General features: G+C 39.9%; 1 protein-coding gene across 1 annotated transcript in view; it reads right to left on the bottom strand.

Annotated features, from left to right (window-relative positions):
- The window catches only part of plcb3 (phospholipase C, beta 3 (phosphatidylinositol-specific)), a 72314-nt gene that overhangs the window by 36649 nt on the left and 15828 nt on the right, over positions 1–19837 (bottom strand). Inside the window, exon 2 of the mRNA XM_053629263.1 lies at positions 9723–9809. Within this exon, the coding sequence (XP_053485238.1) occupies positions 9723–9809 (87 nt within the window). The remainder of the gene's footprint in view (positions 1–9722; positions 9810–19837) is intronic.

Here is a 19837-nt window from a genome sequence, read left to right as displayed (position 1 = left end):
GAAAGACGTCTTAATGTAGTCTATGTGGTACGCCAAGACCGTTCATGTTCAGAATACATTATGAACAATCTTTTTGACGCAAATGTAAGTTAGAAATATTTGTTGCAATTTCGCTTCTTATTTATGAAACAGAATACGGAAAAATCAATGGTTAATACACTGATCTGACAAAAGTGTCTGTTGTCATTGGTCAGCATCTCTCGGTGCAGTGTGAACTAGGCTTTAGGCTGTTGTAGTACATCCACCTCATTCAGAGATGCTCTTTTGGTCACCGTGGTTGTAAAGAATGGTTATTTGAGTTACTGTAGAGTTTGTCATCTTGAACCAGTCTTCTCCTATAACCTCTCTCTCTCTCTCATGAACTAGGTATTTCCACCATCAGAACTTACTGGATGTTTTTATTATTATTATTATTATTATTATTATTAGTTTTGTGTAAACCCCAAGGAGATCAGCAGTTTATGAAATTCTCAAACCAGCCCATCTGGCACCAACAACCAAAATCACTAGAGTCACCAATGTTTTATATGAGCAGTAACTCAAGCTCTAAACCTGTCTCTACATGATTTTATGCACTGTGCTGTTGCCACATGATTGGCTGACTGGAAAATAGCATGAATGTACAGGTGTACTGGTGTTCCTAATAAAATGAACGGTGAGTGTACATTTATACAGTAAAAAAAGGGGAGGGGGGCACTAATTTTCCACTTTAAGTGCTGCTTGTACTGAAGAATAGGACAAAATGGGAAAATTATATACTTTTTGATACATTTTCATGATGGAAGATAAGCATTACAGTAGTTACACTGCAGCAACAGAGCATCTCCACATAGAATACAAATATTTTTAAAGTGTACCTCAGCAAAAATAGACTGTACTAATCTGTTCACCATTTCCATCTCTATAAAACATTTCACACAAAGATAGATGGAGTTAGGGGTTAGGAACAGCACCACTTTCACTTCGTCAAACTTCCTTCCATGGTTCGCTCGCTTTTCTATCTGACAGACACATGGACTTGTTTCCTTAAAGGCTTTAACTCAGAGCTTTCATCCGAAATGTTTGACTGATAAATGTTTCCGATGTCTCTTTCAGCTCACTTTCCCATGATTTAACGTCCTCGCTCACAAAACAGTTGGAAACGAATCCCTTTTAATAAAGACATCCTGTCGAAATATCATCAGCACACTTTCAAACGCTCCTTCTCAGTATCTGTCACTTTTACCCCCAGACTTCCTGCCAGTCTTCTAAACAAAGAAAGAGGAAGAATACAGAAGAGCGAGAGAGAGACAGGCAGGGAGAGAGAGACAGAAAGAGACAGAGAAAGACAGAGAGAGAGAGACAGAGAGAGAGAGAGTCAGACAGAGATAGAGTGAGACAGACAGAGAGAGAGACAGAAAGAGACAGAGAGAGAGAGAGTCAGACAGAGATAGAGTGAGAGAGACAGAGAGGGAGACAGAAAGAGACAGAGAGAGAGTGAGAGACAGAGAGAGCGTGAGAGACAGAGACAGACAGAGAGAGAGAGTGAGAGAGACAGACAGAGAGAGAAAGAGACAGACAGAGAGAGAAAGAGACAGAAGTGGACATTTTTTCGGAATGATCTGGTCTCTCTCAGATTATTTTATCAGTTGCCGGAGAGATAAAATGCGGTATGAAAACAGACTGGGTGGATTTAGGGGTTAGTTACGAGTTAAGAGGGTACAGGACAAGTTGTGCTGCATAGCCACCCAACCATTTCCTGCAAGTTTTCCCACGCTTGCAGATAAAGAGAGAGATGGACAGATACAGAATGTGGAGCAAGGAAAAGACATCATCTCTCCCATTTATACAAAATGGACAACACTGTTGCCCTCCGGTTCTGCACTGATAATCGCCAGCTGTCCACGACGGAAAGAAACATCAAACAGAAACAAAAGGGAAAAAATGGTGTGAATGAATGACACAGAACAAGCAGCGAGTCGGAGAAGAGAAATCGGGCACTTGAGGAGAAAGTCAACAGACATGAGTTTTTGTAATGTAAGACATTACACAAAACACAGAGCGAATAGACGCAGGAAAGGTAGTCGAATAAAAGCAGACACATATAAAAAAAAAGAGATGGCTGTGTGTCTCTAAATGAAGGATAAAATAAACCACAGCTGAGTGCATGCTAACTTAGCCTGCTGTATCAGCTGCACTGCTAACTATTAGTCTAACGCCATTAGCTCCCAAACCTCATTTTACACCAAAACCAATTAGGCTAACTGAGAAAGTACAAGAGCAACAGGATACCATGATCCCTGAAGTCATACTGACCAGCCTTCCATTAGGACTACAGACCTAAAGCCACATCCTCACGCTAACCACGAAGATGCTAAAACAGAAAACAAAAGAGCTAACAAATGCTAATCCATTATAGAGGAGCCATAATAGCACAAGTAAATAAAAGCACATGGTATTGCCTTTGAAAGGGCTCAAAGGAAACTATGACTACAAGGTGTATCCATATTTCAGAGAAAAGAAGACATTAGCGTTGATGTTCAACTGGCAAATTCAGGGTCACGGGTTAGCGTTCCTCGGCTGAGTTATGTCTTTTAGATTAAATGCAAACAGGTGTTAGAATACGTTTCCGGAGATAAATGGTGCATGCGTCTATATAAAACTATTGGCTTTTTATACACATTCAGAGTGAGAAAAAGACCCCCCCCCCATTTCATGCACACTCCAAGTGAGCATTAAGTCAAAGAGTGTGTTAAGTCAGTGTGGAGGAAGACCAGATACACACAGTAAGCTTTTCTTTCTTCCTGTTAAATGACTTGGCAAGGAAGATGTTTAAACAATGTAGCTCACACCTCATGACTCCAGGTCCTCCACTTTGTCTTTAAACATGGGTCTCACACAAAGCACCCTGAACGACTTACAAATATACACATATTTTATATATATATATTCTTATAAATTGTTAAGATTGTCATAAGATTTTATTTCTCTCATACCCCAGCAATTTGCCAACGCTTAACCTCCATCCATTTTCTATACCGCTTATCCTACACAGGGTCGCGGGGAGCCTGGAGCCTATCCCAGGGGACTCGGGGCACAAGGTGGGGGACACTCTGGATGGGGTGCCAACCCATCGGGATTAGAAACGTTAAAGCTTTTTTAACTTTCACTTCTTGACTGTTACAAAGCACTGACACTGGAGACTCCTTCCATAAATGCTAAAAAAATGCCATAATGCACTTATATAAATTTTTTTATTCTGATTATGTGAAGCCTCCACCATACGAGTATCCGTGTAAGCTTTTACTATAGAAACAATATCGTATCAGAACGAGCGCATTAATATTAACCACACGACCGGCACCGCTCTACAAACTGGCTCAGCATCTGACCAATCAGAATCAAGAATTCAACAGTGCTGCTGTATAATAATCACTAACCATCATGCACATTATCAGGATAATTCACTGATCTTCTTTAAACACATCATGTTAACATCCTCGACTCTACCACACAAAAGAATAAACTTTGTGACTACAAGGGGTTATTCATCATCCCAGCGGTGGTGTACTGAAATACTCCAGGGATTTTTCAAACTAATCTCCGTGATTAGTGCAAACAATAACTTAGCATGTTCCTAGGTAGCGAGTAAAAAAAAGGGTAATTGCTGGGGCGTCTGTATACAGAGAGCTCAGTTTACAAACACTATCTGTATGTCATCCTTCATCAGAAACACATCATTAGGTGTGGCATGTGCAAACACATCTAATGAAGAAAGAACTCACCTGAAGGTGAGAGTAACTAAACGCAGAAGTTTCACTGTAATGCAATTACTTGCCATTTTATACACACCATTATTTACAAATATGTCAGAAAATCCAGATTTCTCTCAGCTCAGATAATCAAGAATTATCCAAATCTAGGATTTGTGACTGCTGAAAAAAAGAAAAAGAGTTCACTCATTTTAGCCAGGCTCCTGAGTGGTTCAAAAGAAACGAGTTTGCCGTATTGTCTGGAGCTCGTGAGTTCGAATCCCGACGATGCTGCAGCTATCTGTGTCTGAGAGGCAAGTGCTCTCTTAGTGGGAGGAATGGCATACTCTCACTTCCGTCAATCAATCAGTGACACTAGCCAATCATGGGCCTCTGTGAGCTCATGTATGCGGAAGAGGGCAGATAGCTCTTTCCTCAGAGTGTGTTACGTAGCCCTGTGACGCAGCATGAGCATGTTTCAGAGGAAAGATGTTTTAGCCTTCACCTTCCCTGGTTGGTAGATTGGTATTCAGTGTAAAATAACATGTCTTGCCGTTCCAATGCTTTTAGAGGGGACGGTATGCTTAAATAAGCCTATTTGTGCAAAAAGAGGCATGCAGAAATCCACCAATACCTACTGAAGCATTACACAGACAAAATACAGCAGGCGATGAGGGTCATCCTCCAGTAATACATTTTACTACAGTGTTTTTTATTACAATGTATATATTTTGGTAAAGAACACTCTGTCTGGTTTTATGTAAGGACATGTCAGGTTTAAAATATTTCCATCAGTAGGGGGAAAAAAACACAACTCTGACAGACAATTACATGCAGCTCTTGCCTTTAAAGGGAGGTATGTTTCATTTAGACTCTTCTGCTGTACAAGGCTACCCATGGTTCTTTTTGTTCAACAGCCAGAAGGCGATCACATGTTGTATCTGGGCTTTATTTTTTGACAAGGGCAAACCGCGGCACTGCCCAAATGAATAGAGTTTAACATCTTAGTTTATCTTTTGTTGTGGTCTGTTTTATTCTTAAACTCATGTACTCTGTATGGAGTGTAGAGTGCCACTTCATGGAGTCCCAAGCCAAAACATCCAGCTGTTTCCAAGCGTTTCTCAGCTGTTGCTATATTTTTGTTGCTACACTGAACGTTTATATATTATATATATATATATATATATATATATATACACACACACACACATACATATGTGTGTGTGTGTGTGTGTGTGTGTGTGTGTGTATATATATATATATATATATTATATATATATATATATATATATATAAAAATCAGCCTCACTTGTGTTCAGTAACATTGCTTGCCGGCCTACACTAGACCATGACTTCTTCATGTTATGAATTAACCATACATCTGTTTTCCATACCGCTTATCCTACGCATAGTGCGGGGAGCCTGGAGCCTATCCCAGGGAACTTGGGGCACAAGACAGGGGACACCCTGGATGGGGTTCCAACTCATAGACACACACTCACACACCCATTCACACACTACGGACAATTTGGAAATGCCAATCAGACTACAGTGTGTGTTTTTTGGAGTGGGAGAGGAAACCAGAGTACCTAACCCTAACCCTAACGCTAGGAAACCCTCGAAGCCTGGGGAGAAACATGCAGGCTCCGTGCACACAGGGTGGGAATTGAACCCCCAACCCTGGAGGTGCGAGGTAAACTTGCTAACCACTAAGACACCATTTATATCTAATGCACTTGTTCTCATTCGTTATTTTTTTTATGGTGACAGGCTCAAACATGCTCACACAAAGTGAGGTCCATGAAGACCGGGTTTGTCAAAGTTGCTGTAGAAGAACACAGAGTGATCTACACCGAGCCCTGACCTCAACCCCACTGAACACCTTTGGGATGAACTGAAACGCTGACTGCGCCCCAGGCCCCCTCACCCTTCATCAGTGCCTGACCTCAGTGATGCTCGTGTGGCTGAACGAGCACAAATCCCCACGGCCACGCTCCAGAATCGAGTGGAATGCCTTCCCTGAACAGATGAAGTGATTATAACAGCAAAGGGAGACTAAATGTGGAATGGGAACAAGCACTTATGAGTGTGATAGTCAGGTGTCCACATATTTTTGGCTATATTGAGTAATTCACAGGGACTTGTCCACGTATACGGATTAAAAATGTGTGTAATTGTTGATATGGTGCGGTTTTCTGTCAGGAGACATTTTCTCCAATGTCAGCTGTTACATTAAGTTTTCTGACACTGTAAAAACTTCAAGACAGAAAACTTTGCACTTTGCAGTGTCTCAGTAACACGACAAGCTGCATTTTCTGTCTTATTAACCTCAAAAAAAGATAGAAAAAAGAAAGGCTGCTGAGGGAACGAAAGTTTAGAACTGCTTTAAGTGCAACTAACTTGTTGCACAAACATTACACATCAAGAAATGCATCTATAAAGTGATAAAAAGTCATTCTTAAAATAAAAATATATTAATTGTAGTCAAATTGCTGTGGTGTAACAGGAATAAAACACTATGATACGTGCTTTTCTAGTAAAATAGATGAATTAAGGGGTGTCAACAGTTTCGGTTTGCACAACACAACCTTGTTACGGATTATTTTCCTATAACGGCACTTTCAGGTCTTATTCCTCACTTATAGTTCATCGTGATTATTTAAACCTGGGTTGATATTTCACAAATGATCGATTTCTTTTTTCTACAGCACGCAGAGCCGCTTTTCACACGATTTTATTCGATCAGAGTGGAACATAATCTGTTTCTGCTTTATCTAGCCAGTTATTTAATCATTCTTATCAACGGTTAATTTCCATATATTTGTGCAACCGGGAAGACTGTGCAACAAAAGCATAAACCTATAAAGAGTTTAATGACAAATTAACAAGGTTACACTAGTGTTTCAACAAGGAAATCGGAAATAGAAGAAGAGCCCCTGATGTGGCAGAATTTTCCACAAAAACATGCATACATGCTCCTTTAAATTTATCCTATGTTTAAACATAACATAAAAAAAAAAAAAGATTATATACAAGTACGTTTCTGAATAAAGTTTTGAGGAAACTAGAGTACCTGGAGGAAATGGGGTGCTTTTAAAGTGGAACGACTGCAAGATCTGTAAGGAATATACTGATAAGCAGGAGCTGATAAACAAATGCTTTAAGTTTAAGTCTGACAAAGTTAACAAGTAGAGCTGGGCGAATTTTTCTAAAAATATCATATCATGATACTTCAGGACATTTCTACGATACACAACACATAACACGATATATAATTTAGCTAACAAACTGTCTGCTAAACAAAAACAAGTAAAATAAACACACAAAAAAACCCGTTAAACCGAGTTTGACGAGACTTTTCTTTAAGTAAAGAAAGCAACGGCATCCATTCAGTACCATTTAATCTGTAATTATTAAAAACCTAAAAGATATCAACATATCAGCAAAATATCTCAGAAAAGTGCATCACGTAATCATTTATCATGAGATCATGAGGACACAACTTTGAGCATCAGTTTTTTTTTGTGGAAAATATCCTTTAAGCTTTACTTTATTAATTTCTCGACATTTTACAGATATCTGCCTTCCATTTGAAATATAGATTTATGAATTTATTGCATTTTAAGCACTTTTTTTTTTGGCAGTTTCATATTGTGACCTCTTGCTTTGGACAGGTTAAATGACATGTTTTCCAAATATAGAGCATGCATTTAGAAGAATTGTAATAAAATTATTTAAAAAATATATATATATAAGCAATAAATGCCCAGAGTATATAGATTAAATTTAGATTGAACTTTTTAAGTATTTCTATTTTTATGAATTTCTTAATTTTTGACATAAAGATGATTTTTGTCCTCAAGAAATCAGTGCAGTATAAGCACACTGTGACAATGAGGACTTCTTCAAAGATCAACTCTCAATAATTTTGGGAAATTGATATGAACAAATAAAACAAGTTTTGCTGTCAATTCAATATATATTATTAAAATCTGGAGCTATACTGTAAAGGTGAACACCATTCTTCCAAAAGATATTTTCTCAACTGCTGGTTTGATGATGGTGGAGGAGAACACCGTTTAAAAAAAAAAAATAATAATAATAATAATAATAATAATAATAAAAATAAAAACCTCACTCCAAAATCTCTACTAGGCATTTAATCGGGTTGAGATTCGGTGACCGTGAAGGTCATATCGTAGGATTTACATCATTTTCATACTAATCAAACCATTCTGTGAGCCCTCATAGCCTGTAGATGTGGTATTATCGTCCTGGAAGAGACAAATCCCATTAGGATAGAAATGTTTCCCTCCAAGTAGACCCAGCAAAACACGTCCATACAGTACACTGTGTGCTCTAGCCTGTATTAGTGGACACTAAGTAATAGTCATAGAATAGTAATAGAACAACACTTGGGAGGAGGTTTTCAACAGGGCGTGTTTTCCTTTTACTAACAAGAACTATTCTACACTGCCCCCCCCCTCCCCCCCTTATACAGTAACAGCATTTTCAGACACAAAGAAGAGAACTCGTGCATTGTTTGCTTGAATCCATGACCAAAAAAAAGTCAAGGATAAGATAATAAGAAAAAGGTTAGAGAAGGACAAAAGTGGATTCGTGGAAGTGCAGCCGACTTTTAACAACTTTACGCTACTTAGAAGGAGAAGCAAAAAAAAAAGGCTATGTGCGATAATGGTATTATTAAATATAATAATAGCGACATTAAATCTAAAAGTATGCAGTTACTGAAGAGACAAGATGAGGTGTCCTCCTTCCTCTATAGACGAGGCTGGCTTCCCCTGGGCATTTATTCCTACCACCAAACAAGGTTACTGATTCTCCTCAGGCAAAGATTGCCCTAGTGTCCTAATACTACAACACACACACACACACACACACACACACACACACACACACACAGAGCTCATCTCCTGAAGAAATGACTTTCAGTTTTTGTGTGAAAGTATTTGCACAAGTAGGCTTTCTTACAAGACAAACTGTATCTATCCCTAATCTATCCCTTTATCTACTCTACACATTTACAAAACCTGAATTCATGAAAGAAAAGCCAGTAAATATGAGCACTCTGAACAGTTGTTCTTACAGTTCTGTTTTTGTCTTCTGCTCACATTCACATTTACACAGTGCAGCGTCACATGACAACCAATTACAGGAAATCAAATCCTAACACACGAGAGGCTATAGCTGAAAAAACCACATGCCATACATGCCTCACTGATGAGCCTGAAAAGATGAAAAGAAAGAAAGAGGAACCATAAAGAGCACAAAAGCGAAAGGATGGGCGAGAGCGTGATTTAATTTCACCGGCTGAAATCTGATTCAATTCATGAGCACTCACATGACGCACATTAATTGGAAAGCAAAGCAGATAAAAGAGACTGATTGGAGAAGAGGACAAGAACATTCGATGAAAGCAAAAATCAGTACAAGGAGCATACAGGCTGAACTGGACAAGGTGAAGGCACATTACGTTAATATTATAAAAACAGCGAAAGCCGAACGCAGTTTTCTGCTTTTAGTGTGTTTTATCGGTACGTTAAGTGCTTTTGCAAGAACTTTGCTGAAGCTCGCCATTTTCAAATGTCCAAAATACTAGTGGAAATGATGGAGTTTTATCATTTAGCCTAGACATATACATACATATTAGAACTACATATGTTTTGGTCACATGAGACAATGGGTCACATGACTGCATCACATGACTAAAAAATGGCTTCTTTTTTTCACTCATCTTCGACCAGCCCAGATGGGCATTGAGACCACACCTCCTTCACTGAGACTAATGGGCACTACAGCCATGCTTTCTTCATGCAATCCTCTTAACAATTAATTAAGTCTCCATTAATAATCTAACTAAATGAATCAAATCATTTTAAGTCCAGAACGGTTTGAGGATTTAGGAACTGTAGCTTTTATGGAGTGTTACCAACTGAAAGTAATACAGAAGGGGAATAAAAATGCACTTACCACGTTTGATCCACTGAACCAGTAGAGGAAGAATCCCTCAGGGTCAACTTTCAGGGTGACCAGAGTGGGCTGGCCGCTGTTGGGGTCCTAAACACACACATACACAGAGATACAATAAGACACGATCACACAGTGACATAGACTGAAACATAATTAACACCTTATGGCTTCTACACGCTACACGACTTTCAAAGACGTCAGGATGTGGTATCGTTCATGTTACACAACCGTCTGTCTTGTCATGGAAATCGTAGGGTTTTCAAATTGCACGAGCAATCTGCGACAGGCGTGAACACATTACATAACATTTCACTATTGACGAATCCCCGACGACTCTGCCTGGACTCCAGATTACGTTTCACAACAGAGTACACGCGAGAAGTGATACGAGAATTACACAAAAACGTTTATAAATCATTTACCTGTAAAAGATGTCGAACAAAAATAAACAGACTTTTTAAAAGACTGTCCCATACACGTGCACTTCAGTTCATATTTGATCTTGACTGCAAATGGATGTGTTTTTATTAGAGATGCATCGATATTAAATTTCTCAGCCGATACCGATAACCGATTATTCAGAGTGATATCGGCCGATACTGATAACCAACACAGATAGTTCTGCCTTTTATGCCTTCTTTTAAATTAATAATAATTAATTCCACAATTCTGAAGAAAATGCAAATAAAAACTTTTTCTTTATTTTCAGCAAGTTGTTTCACAGTAACTGGTCTCATAAACAGAAAACACATTACTCACATTAACATTAATACATGAACTAAATTCTGAAGATTAAATTAAGATTTCTTAAATTATTGAATGTCATTAATTCATATTAACATTGAATTGTTATTCTCACATTCACTCACCACAAACAAACGCATTTCTACTAGATCACTGAATATCAAACTGGTAAAATATAATATCAACTTTTTTTTATGTATTAACATTAACTGGATATGAAATACACTACTCTACAAATATATTTTTCTGTGCAATATATACTTTTTGTCACTCATCTTCATTTAAATCTTTCAACGGTGTACTGACCCTTTAATTCAGCACGAGCAACTCCAGTAGCGCGGCAAAAAAAGAAAAAAATAATTAGACTCGATGCCGAAACTCCCGCTTCACTGCTTCAGTGTCCGGTGTAAAATTTGAGCAGTGCAGAGCTTACAGAGTTTACAGACTGCAGTTTTGTCATCATTCCACACAAGAGACATCTTGTTTACACAGAGCACAAAATCGATGTGTTTTCCCGCCCTCTTTTGACTGACAGGATATAATCGGCCCTGATCTTCGGATGTTTTTAAACTATCGACCGATACATCAGTGCATCTCTAGTTTTGATGGAGTATATTTAATGTGTTTGTCACGTAATCCACATAATGGAGGTTAGGATGGATGCAAGTGCAGATAAGAGCTTTTAATAATGAGAGGCAGGCAGACAAAATCCTAATCATGAGACAATAGTGTGGTCACAAACAGGCAATGGGTCAGGCGATCTGCAAACAGGTATAAACGAGGCGAGGCAAGGCAAGAATCGAGAACGAGAAACAAGAAACAAGATCAAGGACCATGAAACAGAACGAGGAACAGGGTGTAAACGCTTGGTACGGTGATAACAATCAGTACTTTGCAAAGTTAATGTGTACAAACAGTCTCTTTATACTGCGGTTGTGAGTGCTGAGAATTGGATGCAGGTGTGCGTGATTAGAATAGATGTGAGTGTTCTGGGATTTGCAGTCCATGGCGGCCATGTTTGTAGGCCGCAGTGCAGGATGGGAAATGTAGTCACTGGTTTGCTGTGTTACAATACACTACATATATTCTAATTAATTTTGTCTGCAGTATTGAGTGTTTTCATGGAGATGGATAACTGCAGTGTTTGTACACTGAGAGAACATGAAGCACCAGGAAACTGAAGAAAGCCTTTTTGCACTAGCCTATATAGTTTGAAGTGGAGTACGTACTTGACGGATGGTCACCTTTAGATCGTAAGGAGATGATGTGACATTTTTGAGAGCTAAATATTAAACAGGTCATTCCGGGGCTCGGTGTGGTAGGCTACAGGAGAAAAACTCTATGTTTAAACAGCAATGGGGCATCACTGACCAGCAGTGAGTGCAGTAAAGCTGCATCTACTAATCAATAATATTAATGATTTAAAAAAAGATCCTGGCAGAGAATTGTGTTATCGATTATTCGGGTCACCACGAGGCTAGCTTGTAACGTACAGAAGCACTTTATAATGTCTCCTAAGACGTTTTTTTTTTTTTTTTTAATCACGGCCTAAGTCATGACACAAGGAGATACAAAGTAGCAGAACAAGCATAGTTATCTCAGCAAGAGTGTGTATCTTGTCTTGCGACATAAATCTTCATACGTGATCAACAATCCAGCAGACAATTCCACAGACAGTGTGGGTAGAGACAGGCCACTACGGGAAATACAAACAGGGAAGAATGTACTGTTTAACAAGGTGGCTGTATTATGAAAGTCAAAAAAAAATTCTTATACTGACACATGTTAATATAGTGTGCACTGCCCAATTTGTAATCAAGAAACACACATGTGCAGCAGCTGGAGTGACCTAAAAAAGGTTTCTTTAACACATTGTTTAACCATTTCAAATTGGTGTTTGAAACATTATCTTGTCAATCCTTTCCTGGTATATTGGTCTCTCACCATTCGAGTGGATAGAAGCTTGGACTGAAAATATCTGCCTGGGACCGTTGCCAATTTGGACGCTGAATGGATAGACTTTACTATTACGGCTTGGATTTAAAGCAGCCAGTAATTCACTATGACTAGATTTAAAGATATTTTGATGTGATATTTTAAGGAGGTGCAATACAGTATGATACAATAAACTGTAGTGATTTTAATCACAGGAAGTCTGGCTTCAATGGGACTGACACACAATGAGCTATGCCTCGGTCACTGGGACTGATTCGCATTGAGGCCGCACCTCCTTCACTGGGACTGACGTGCATAGAGACCGCACCTCCTTCACAGGGGCTGAAGGGCATCGAGACCGTACCTCCTTCATTGGGACTGATGGACATCGAGACCGCACCTCCTTCACGGGGACTGAAGGGCACTGAGACCGCACCTCCTTCAATGGGATTGACGTGCATGGAGACCGCACCTCCTTCACTGGGACTGAAGGGCACTGAGACCGCACCTCCTTCACTGGGACTGAAGGGCACTGAGACCGCACCTCCTTCACTGGGACTGAAGGGCACTGAGATCGCACCTCCTTCACTGGGACTGAAGGGCATCAAGACCGTACCTCCTTCATTGGGACTGACATGCATCGAGACCGCACCTCCTTCACTGGGACTGACGTGCATCGAGAACGCACCTCCTTCACTGGGACTGACGTGCATTGAGAACGCACCTCCTTCACTGGGACTGACGTGCATCGAGACCGCACCTCCTTCATTGGGACTGATGGGCATCGAGACCGCACCTCCTTCACAAAGACTAATAGGCACTTCGGCCATGCTTCCTTCATGGGGATGTTAAATTTTATGCTTCATCACTCATGCTCATATGAGATCAAAACATCCTATTGGTACACCAGTTGTATATTTTACTGTTTTAAATCATTTTTTATGGACATTATCAATCAGAGTCTATTTAATACTGATATTGTTTCCTGAGCCATTTGTAAGGACATTAGCGGCTACTTCCTGCCCAGCTGAGACATGCCATGTGCACACCATGTGACTGCTGAATTAATGAACTGTGCTCTGCAGTTCTTCCCACTGAATAACAGTCGGACAAAGACATTTTCTGTAGACCTCCTTCCACAGACCCCACATCTCCTGTCATTAAGCTCTTGTGCTGTATATTGTCTTTTGCAGACAGATTCACCACCTCCAGAAGAAGGTTCCCCTTGAGCCGAGTGCTGAACAGATGAAAAAACAGCAAGAGGAAGAAGATACACCTGGAACCAGTGGATGGCTTTCAGAGAAAGAAAGAAAACTCAAGGCCCCTTAGGGACAATCGGATTTTGAGTCGGGTCTAATGGCTGAAAGGCGCAGCGCCGGCACCCAAGCCACAACAGCCACAGAGTAACCCCATACCTTCATCATAATGTGTACTGTCTGAGAAAGAGAGTGAGCGCTACAGAGAGATAATCGGATAATACAGAGAGAGTGGTGGAACATGCAAGGTTTGAAATGTTTTTCATGAAATCAGATGACCATTTAAGGAGAAGATCTTCCTGGCTTTAATCGATGTCAATTCATCCTCCAACATCAGAGTACAATATTCTTTGTTTCGCCTTTGTTTTTATTTTTTCCCCCCACATCCTTTTCCTGTTTTATTTTGTTTTTGATAAATAAAAGGCCAATCAGGTCACTTCTTACTTATCACGATTCCGCTTGTGCATTCCATTTCTTTTTCCATTACACATCTTTCCCCTCGCTCTCCATCTCTTTTGCAAAAAAACAAACAAAAAAAAACAAACTCAAATGATGTATAATAAATAAACAGAACACCACAAGCACAGAGCAAATTGAGGGTTTTGTCAAATGAGACAATGAACTGCTCAGCACTGATTACATTTATGGCTTCTTGGAAAAAAAAACATTCACCGATTGCCAAGATATGAAGGAATATTTTTTCCATTTCTTCTTGTTGACACAAAACACCACACACACACACACCAGACCAATATATGCTGCTTGTCTGCATTTGCATAAACACAAATATATTACCGTTGTATTGTGGGTCCTGAATGACCTCCATTCAAAGCAGTGTTTGCTAAACAAAGCATCTTGGCACAGGACCCATCAGCACCAAACACCTTCAGCTGGGTCCATTACAATATGAAAGAGTGAGGAGTGAAGGAAGGGGTTCAGAGCGATGAGGGAGAGTGGAGAGAAGGAGTGTGTTACGGTAACGCAGTGTCTTGCTTTTTGATCATCTTACATCTTAGCGCATACATTTTATATCCCCTGTACTGTATCTATAGTGTGCGTTAGCGGGTGCACTAGCCTTAACCTTTAGCCTTATAGTACATACTCATTAAGGACTTTAAAATACACTGCAGTGTAATGATCTCTTCCAGTATCCCCTCACCCCCTACAAGCACTGACCTTCAGCTAATAAGCCTTAATGATCCTTCTCCCTATACGTATTTATCCTTACTTACTTACTTACTTATGTCTACAAAAAGAAGAAGAAAAACAGAAAAGGATAAAAATTCTAATAATTTCAATCAATTACTCATTTACAAGTTCAGTACAAAAGTTGAACATCAAATCCAGATCAGTTGCTTTTAAATCAGAGTGTATGTTGATTTTTAATGTTACGAAAAAGAGATCACAATGTCTGCAGTAAAAGTAGTGTGATATACACTCATGTAGCACTTAGGAACACCTGTACACCTATTCATTCATGAAATTATGAGCCAATCGTGTGGTAGCAGTGCATCGCATAAAATCCTGCAGACACGGGCCAGCAGTTTTGACTAATGTTCACATCAAGAATCAGAATCGGGGGGAAACATATGATCCGAGTGATTTTGACCGTGGCATGATTGCTGATGCTAGACGGGCTGGTTTGAGTATTTCTATAACAGTCTCTAGAGTTTACTCAGAATGGTGCAATGCAGAAAAACATCCATGGAGCGGAAGTTCTGAGGATGGAAACGCCTTGTTGATGACAGAGGTCACCAGAGAATGGCCAGACTGGTTCGATCTGACAGAAAGGCTACAGTAACTCATAACCACTCTGTACAACACACTGAACCTTGAGGCGGATGTGCTACAGCAGCAAAAGACCACGTCGGGTTCCACTTCTGTCAGCCAAGAACAGAGAGCCAAGGCTGCAGTGGGTACAGGCTCATCGAAACTGGACAGTTAAAGACTGGAAAAAATACGTAGCCTGGTCTGATGAATCTTGCTTTCTGCTGAGTCACAGAGATGGTAGGGTCAGAATTTGGCACCAACAGCATGAATCCATGGACCCAACTTGTCTTATGTCATCAGTCCAGGCTGGTGGAGGTGGTGTAATGGTGTGGGGGATGTTTTCTTGGCACACTCTGGGTCTGTTAATACCAATCAATCATCGCTTGAATGCCACAGCCTATTTGGAGTGCACTAGAAAAATCTGCAGGAATTGCGTGATGTAATCGTGTCAACATGGACCAGGACCTCAAAGGAATGTTTCAAACGTCCTGTGGAATCCATGCCATGCAGAATCGAGTCTGCTTTGATATCATACCCAGTATAAGTATAGTGTTCCTAATAAAGTGCTCCGTTCGTGGAATTTATCACAATATCGATGTTATATCCTCATATTTCCCAGCCCTACATCAGGCCACATCACTCCACTCCACCAGTGATGATTTTCCCTGTTTTTATTTATTCCTTACAGATCACACACACAACTATTACAGTATAAACAAGTACAAATAAACATCTCTCCAGCTACGACAAGAAAAATCCTGTACTCTTAAGCTCTCTCATATTAGCTTCACACCAAATCACAGTGCATGTTTATTTTTCCAGCAATACACACCAACGCCATACCACAGGGATTTATGTGAAAACGTGAGACAGTGTGTGTGTGTGTGTGTGTGTGTGTGTGCACGCGTGTGTGTTGGATCTGTGAGCACTAAAATCCCTCAGGGTACTATAAGTAGACTATTAAAGCAGTCTTTTTAGTAATCTATTAAATAAACGAACTGGACCAGCATGAGGCCTGGCTAAGCCAAGAGAATACAATAGGGGTGTGTTTTTGTGCGTTTCTAAAACATACTCGCTCACACCGACATACACAAATACACACACATAAATAAACACACACACACACACACACACACACACACACAAACATGCATACACAGAGTAATGCAGAAACTATGTCAGCTATTTCAGTGGGTGAGTTTGTAGGCCTCCTGGCTCGGCTTGTATTTGGCTAGTGATACTAACATGCTTATAAACCCTTAAAGCTAGATTGTGTGATTTTTTTTAACACTTGGGTTAAACTCCCTTTATATTTACCTAGCATTAAATAAGATAAGCGTATAAAAACAACAACAATAATAATAATAATAATAATTAGTCTCTGTGACTGACTGTGGCTTTATAATCTCAAACTGAAAGTGTAAATCAATGGCATCTGCACTACATGAGCATCGCTGCAAACATTTTTCACATTCACAGCAAATTTCAGCATGATCCAGGCTTTATTCCTGTTCTTAATTCAAAAAAACGCTTAGTCAAATATGTACTTGCATTTGCACATAACTAGATGGATGTCTTTAGTCAGAATCAACAGCGTGTATTCTACACAAGTGCGTGTCTAAGCAGGTAAGATTCTGCCACGTAATTAAGAGCAACAATTCTAATCGCGATCGCACTTCCTCATCGCTAAGCTCCAAGTTAACAATGCTTTTGCGATCCTTAGATTTGTAATCTAACTGCTAACAATGTATGCTACTCAATGGACTTTGAGTGCGAACTTTTGGTAGGTTGGGTTCTTTAGAGGAAGTGCTGACATGCGTTTAAACTTTGGACAGTAGATGCTAGGGGGAGGCTAGCAGGACTAAACCCCCACAACTTTCAACAACAAAACACATCAGTATAAGGTTTCATGTTTGGCAACATCATCATATTATTTACTGTTAACAACTGTCTTAAGGTGGACTTGTGGGTTTGAAAAATGTAGCTGCACTTGTTTCCACAAAGGTATGAAGAAGCCTATACTGTAGATTCAGCAGTTCCAGTTGTGTCAGGTGATTACACAAAGTGCCATTTGGGATGACATTTTCCTTCCTCCATTCTTCCTGCATTGAGAAGGTGCACATGAAATACATTCGGGGGTGTAATGAACGAAGTGGTTATTTACTCATTTACATTTACAGCATTTGGCAGGCACTTATCCAGAACGACTTATGGAAACAATTGCCACTGGACATCCGCTTTACACCTTCTATTATCATTTTTAAAAAGAGGCTGAAAGTGTCTCTCTTCTCCCAAGTGTTTTAATCTCATTTACAGTTGAGGGTTAGGTCGAGTTACTCCGGGCGCAGCAGTGGCAGATTGGAAGTACAGGGATTTGAACTCACGACCTTCCAATCAGTAATCCAATGTCTTAACCGCTGAGCTACCACTGCCTAACTTACTCAATCATCTTTTCTTCCCAGAATGCCTTTGGAGGAAAGACTAGTCAGACTAAGCACACACTGTCCAGTCTGATGGTTTTAGGGGGTTTTGTTTTGGAGCTTTACAGACTTGAAATACTTGAAAATCATGAATATCTGCGGGATATCTGCCAAAACAAGTTTGACAGGTGATAGGTGATACATTTGAGCTCTCCTCTCTAAGATCACGACCAGCTTGTCATGGCAGGTGCACATTTTCCAGTAATGGATGAAATTTGATGTGATAATAGTGACACTTGTGTAACTCTAGCTGACTAATCATCAAGATTTCAGCAGAAAGAGATTCCTGCTTCAGACCAAAGTGATTTCTCACCACCCGCAAGAGCCTGTGGTTCTCACAAACACTGATATCAGTGACTCTGTCTTTCCAAACTTGCACAAAGTGATTGACAGGCTGAGGGTAGAAGCTGGCAGGCCTGTTAAAAGGCCAGAAAAACCAACGATGACAGAGCTTTTCTCTTTTTCTTAGGTCCAACTTCCTCCTAAAAACACCCACACCAAACAGTTCCACCACAGGAGTTGATTGCATGTTACATTTCTTCTTCTTTAACTGATCTAATGCATAGACCCAACCCACACTGCTGCTTCCTTCATCTCGTTCATGTTTTCCTAAGTGTTCATACTTCGCTGTAACTAGCCGTATATGCATGCATGTTGTCTGCCGTGTGTCCCGTTGTCAGTGTACTAGCCAAACACATCCTCAATAATTATTGCTATGTATGTGAAAATGCAATGCCAACAAACAGCAGAGACAGTAATGCGCACTGTGGTGTAACGTCAGCAGCAGACGGAACAAACCATGGCGATGGCAGACCACTCGAAAGATAGGCTAAAAGAGTTTGTTTGCAATTATCTGCAATAAATATTTAACCGAGATGCACTGGCTGTTAAACTGAACAAGAACATATAAGGCCATAGCCCTGGAGGCAGGAGCAGAGGTGCTAGATTCATAGTGTGTAATTCCTGGGCATGTTGAAACAAAGAAGGAAGGTAAACAAACCATTTATTATTGTGTGTGTGTTTAGTTTCCCGCTGTGTTGAAGTTTGTCTGTTGACCATGCCTATATGACAGTGCCTACTGCTAGTCTATGTACTTTTAAGGCCCGTTCACACTGGGAAGTTTAACGCCCCGTGTCTAAATCAATGGCTGTTAACGGGATTGTTCACATCCATGCGTAAAACGCGTGCCGTCAAAGCGTCAAATACAAATTTTTTGAACGTTTCTGGGTTCTTTTTTTTTGTGGACACGACACTTTAAAAACTGGCCGACCAATGAGATTCGCACTTTTGTTCACGCACCCGTAGCTGCTGAAGTTACATAAAAACCACGACTTGGTGGCACTCAAGCATACAGCTGTCTTGCTGGACACACGTCAATACCTGAAGAAGATGAAGAAGAAGAAGAAGACGAAGACGACAATGCAAGCAAGAAGCAAGATGAACGATACTGCTGCTGCTTGAGAAATCCATTTTCTGTTAGTCAGTTCGCAAAAAGTGTCTGAACGGCTTTTTGCAAACACGTATATACTGGCTCTGCAACTAACGATTATTTTCATAATCAATTAGTTGGCCGATTATTTTTTCGGTTAATCGATTAATCGGACGGGGCGGGGCAAACTTCCGGTACCATTTTTTCGTTTATTTAAAATAAAATCCACAAACTGAGTGTTTCAAATATAAACTTCAGACTAAAACTTTACACAGAAAAGAACCCGACACACACACACACACCAGAATATTTATTATTAATTTAGGACTGTAGTTTAATTCGGTGCTTTTTGTGCAACCATAAAAATAATGCATAAGTACTAAAAAATAAATTATACATAAATTTATTTTGTAATATTTATGCATTATTTTAATGGATGCACAAAAAGCATTGCATTAAACTACAGTCCTAAATGAATAATAACTCACTTTCCACCTTGTG

This window comes from Ictalurus furcatus, chromosome 7 (genome assembly GCF_023375685.1).
Source record: "Ictalurus furcatus strain D&B chromosome 7, Billie_1.0, whole genome shotgun sequence".
Classification (NCBI taxonomy): Eukaryota; Metazoa; Chordata; class Actinopteri; order Siluriformes; family Ictaluridae; genus Ictalurus; species Ictalurus furcatus.
The sequence above is the reverse complement of the archived record's forward strand: the minus strand, read 5'-3'. Positions and strand labels throughout refer to the sequence as shown.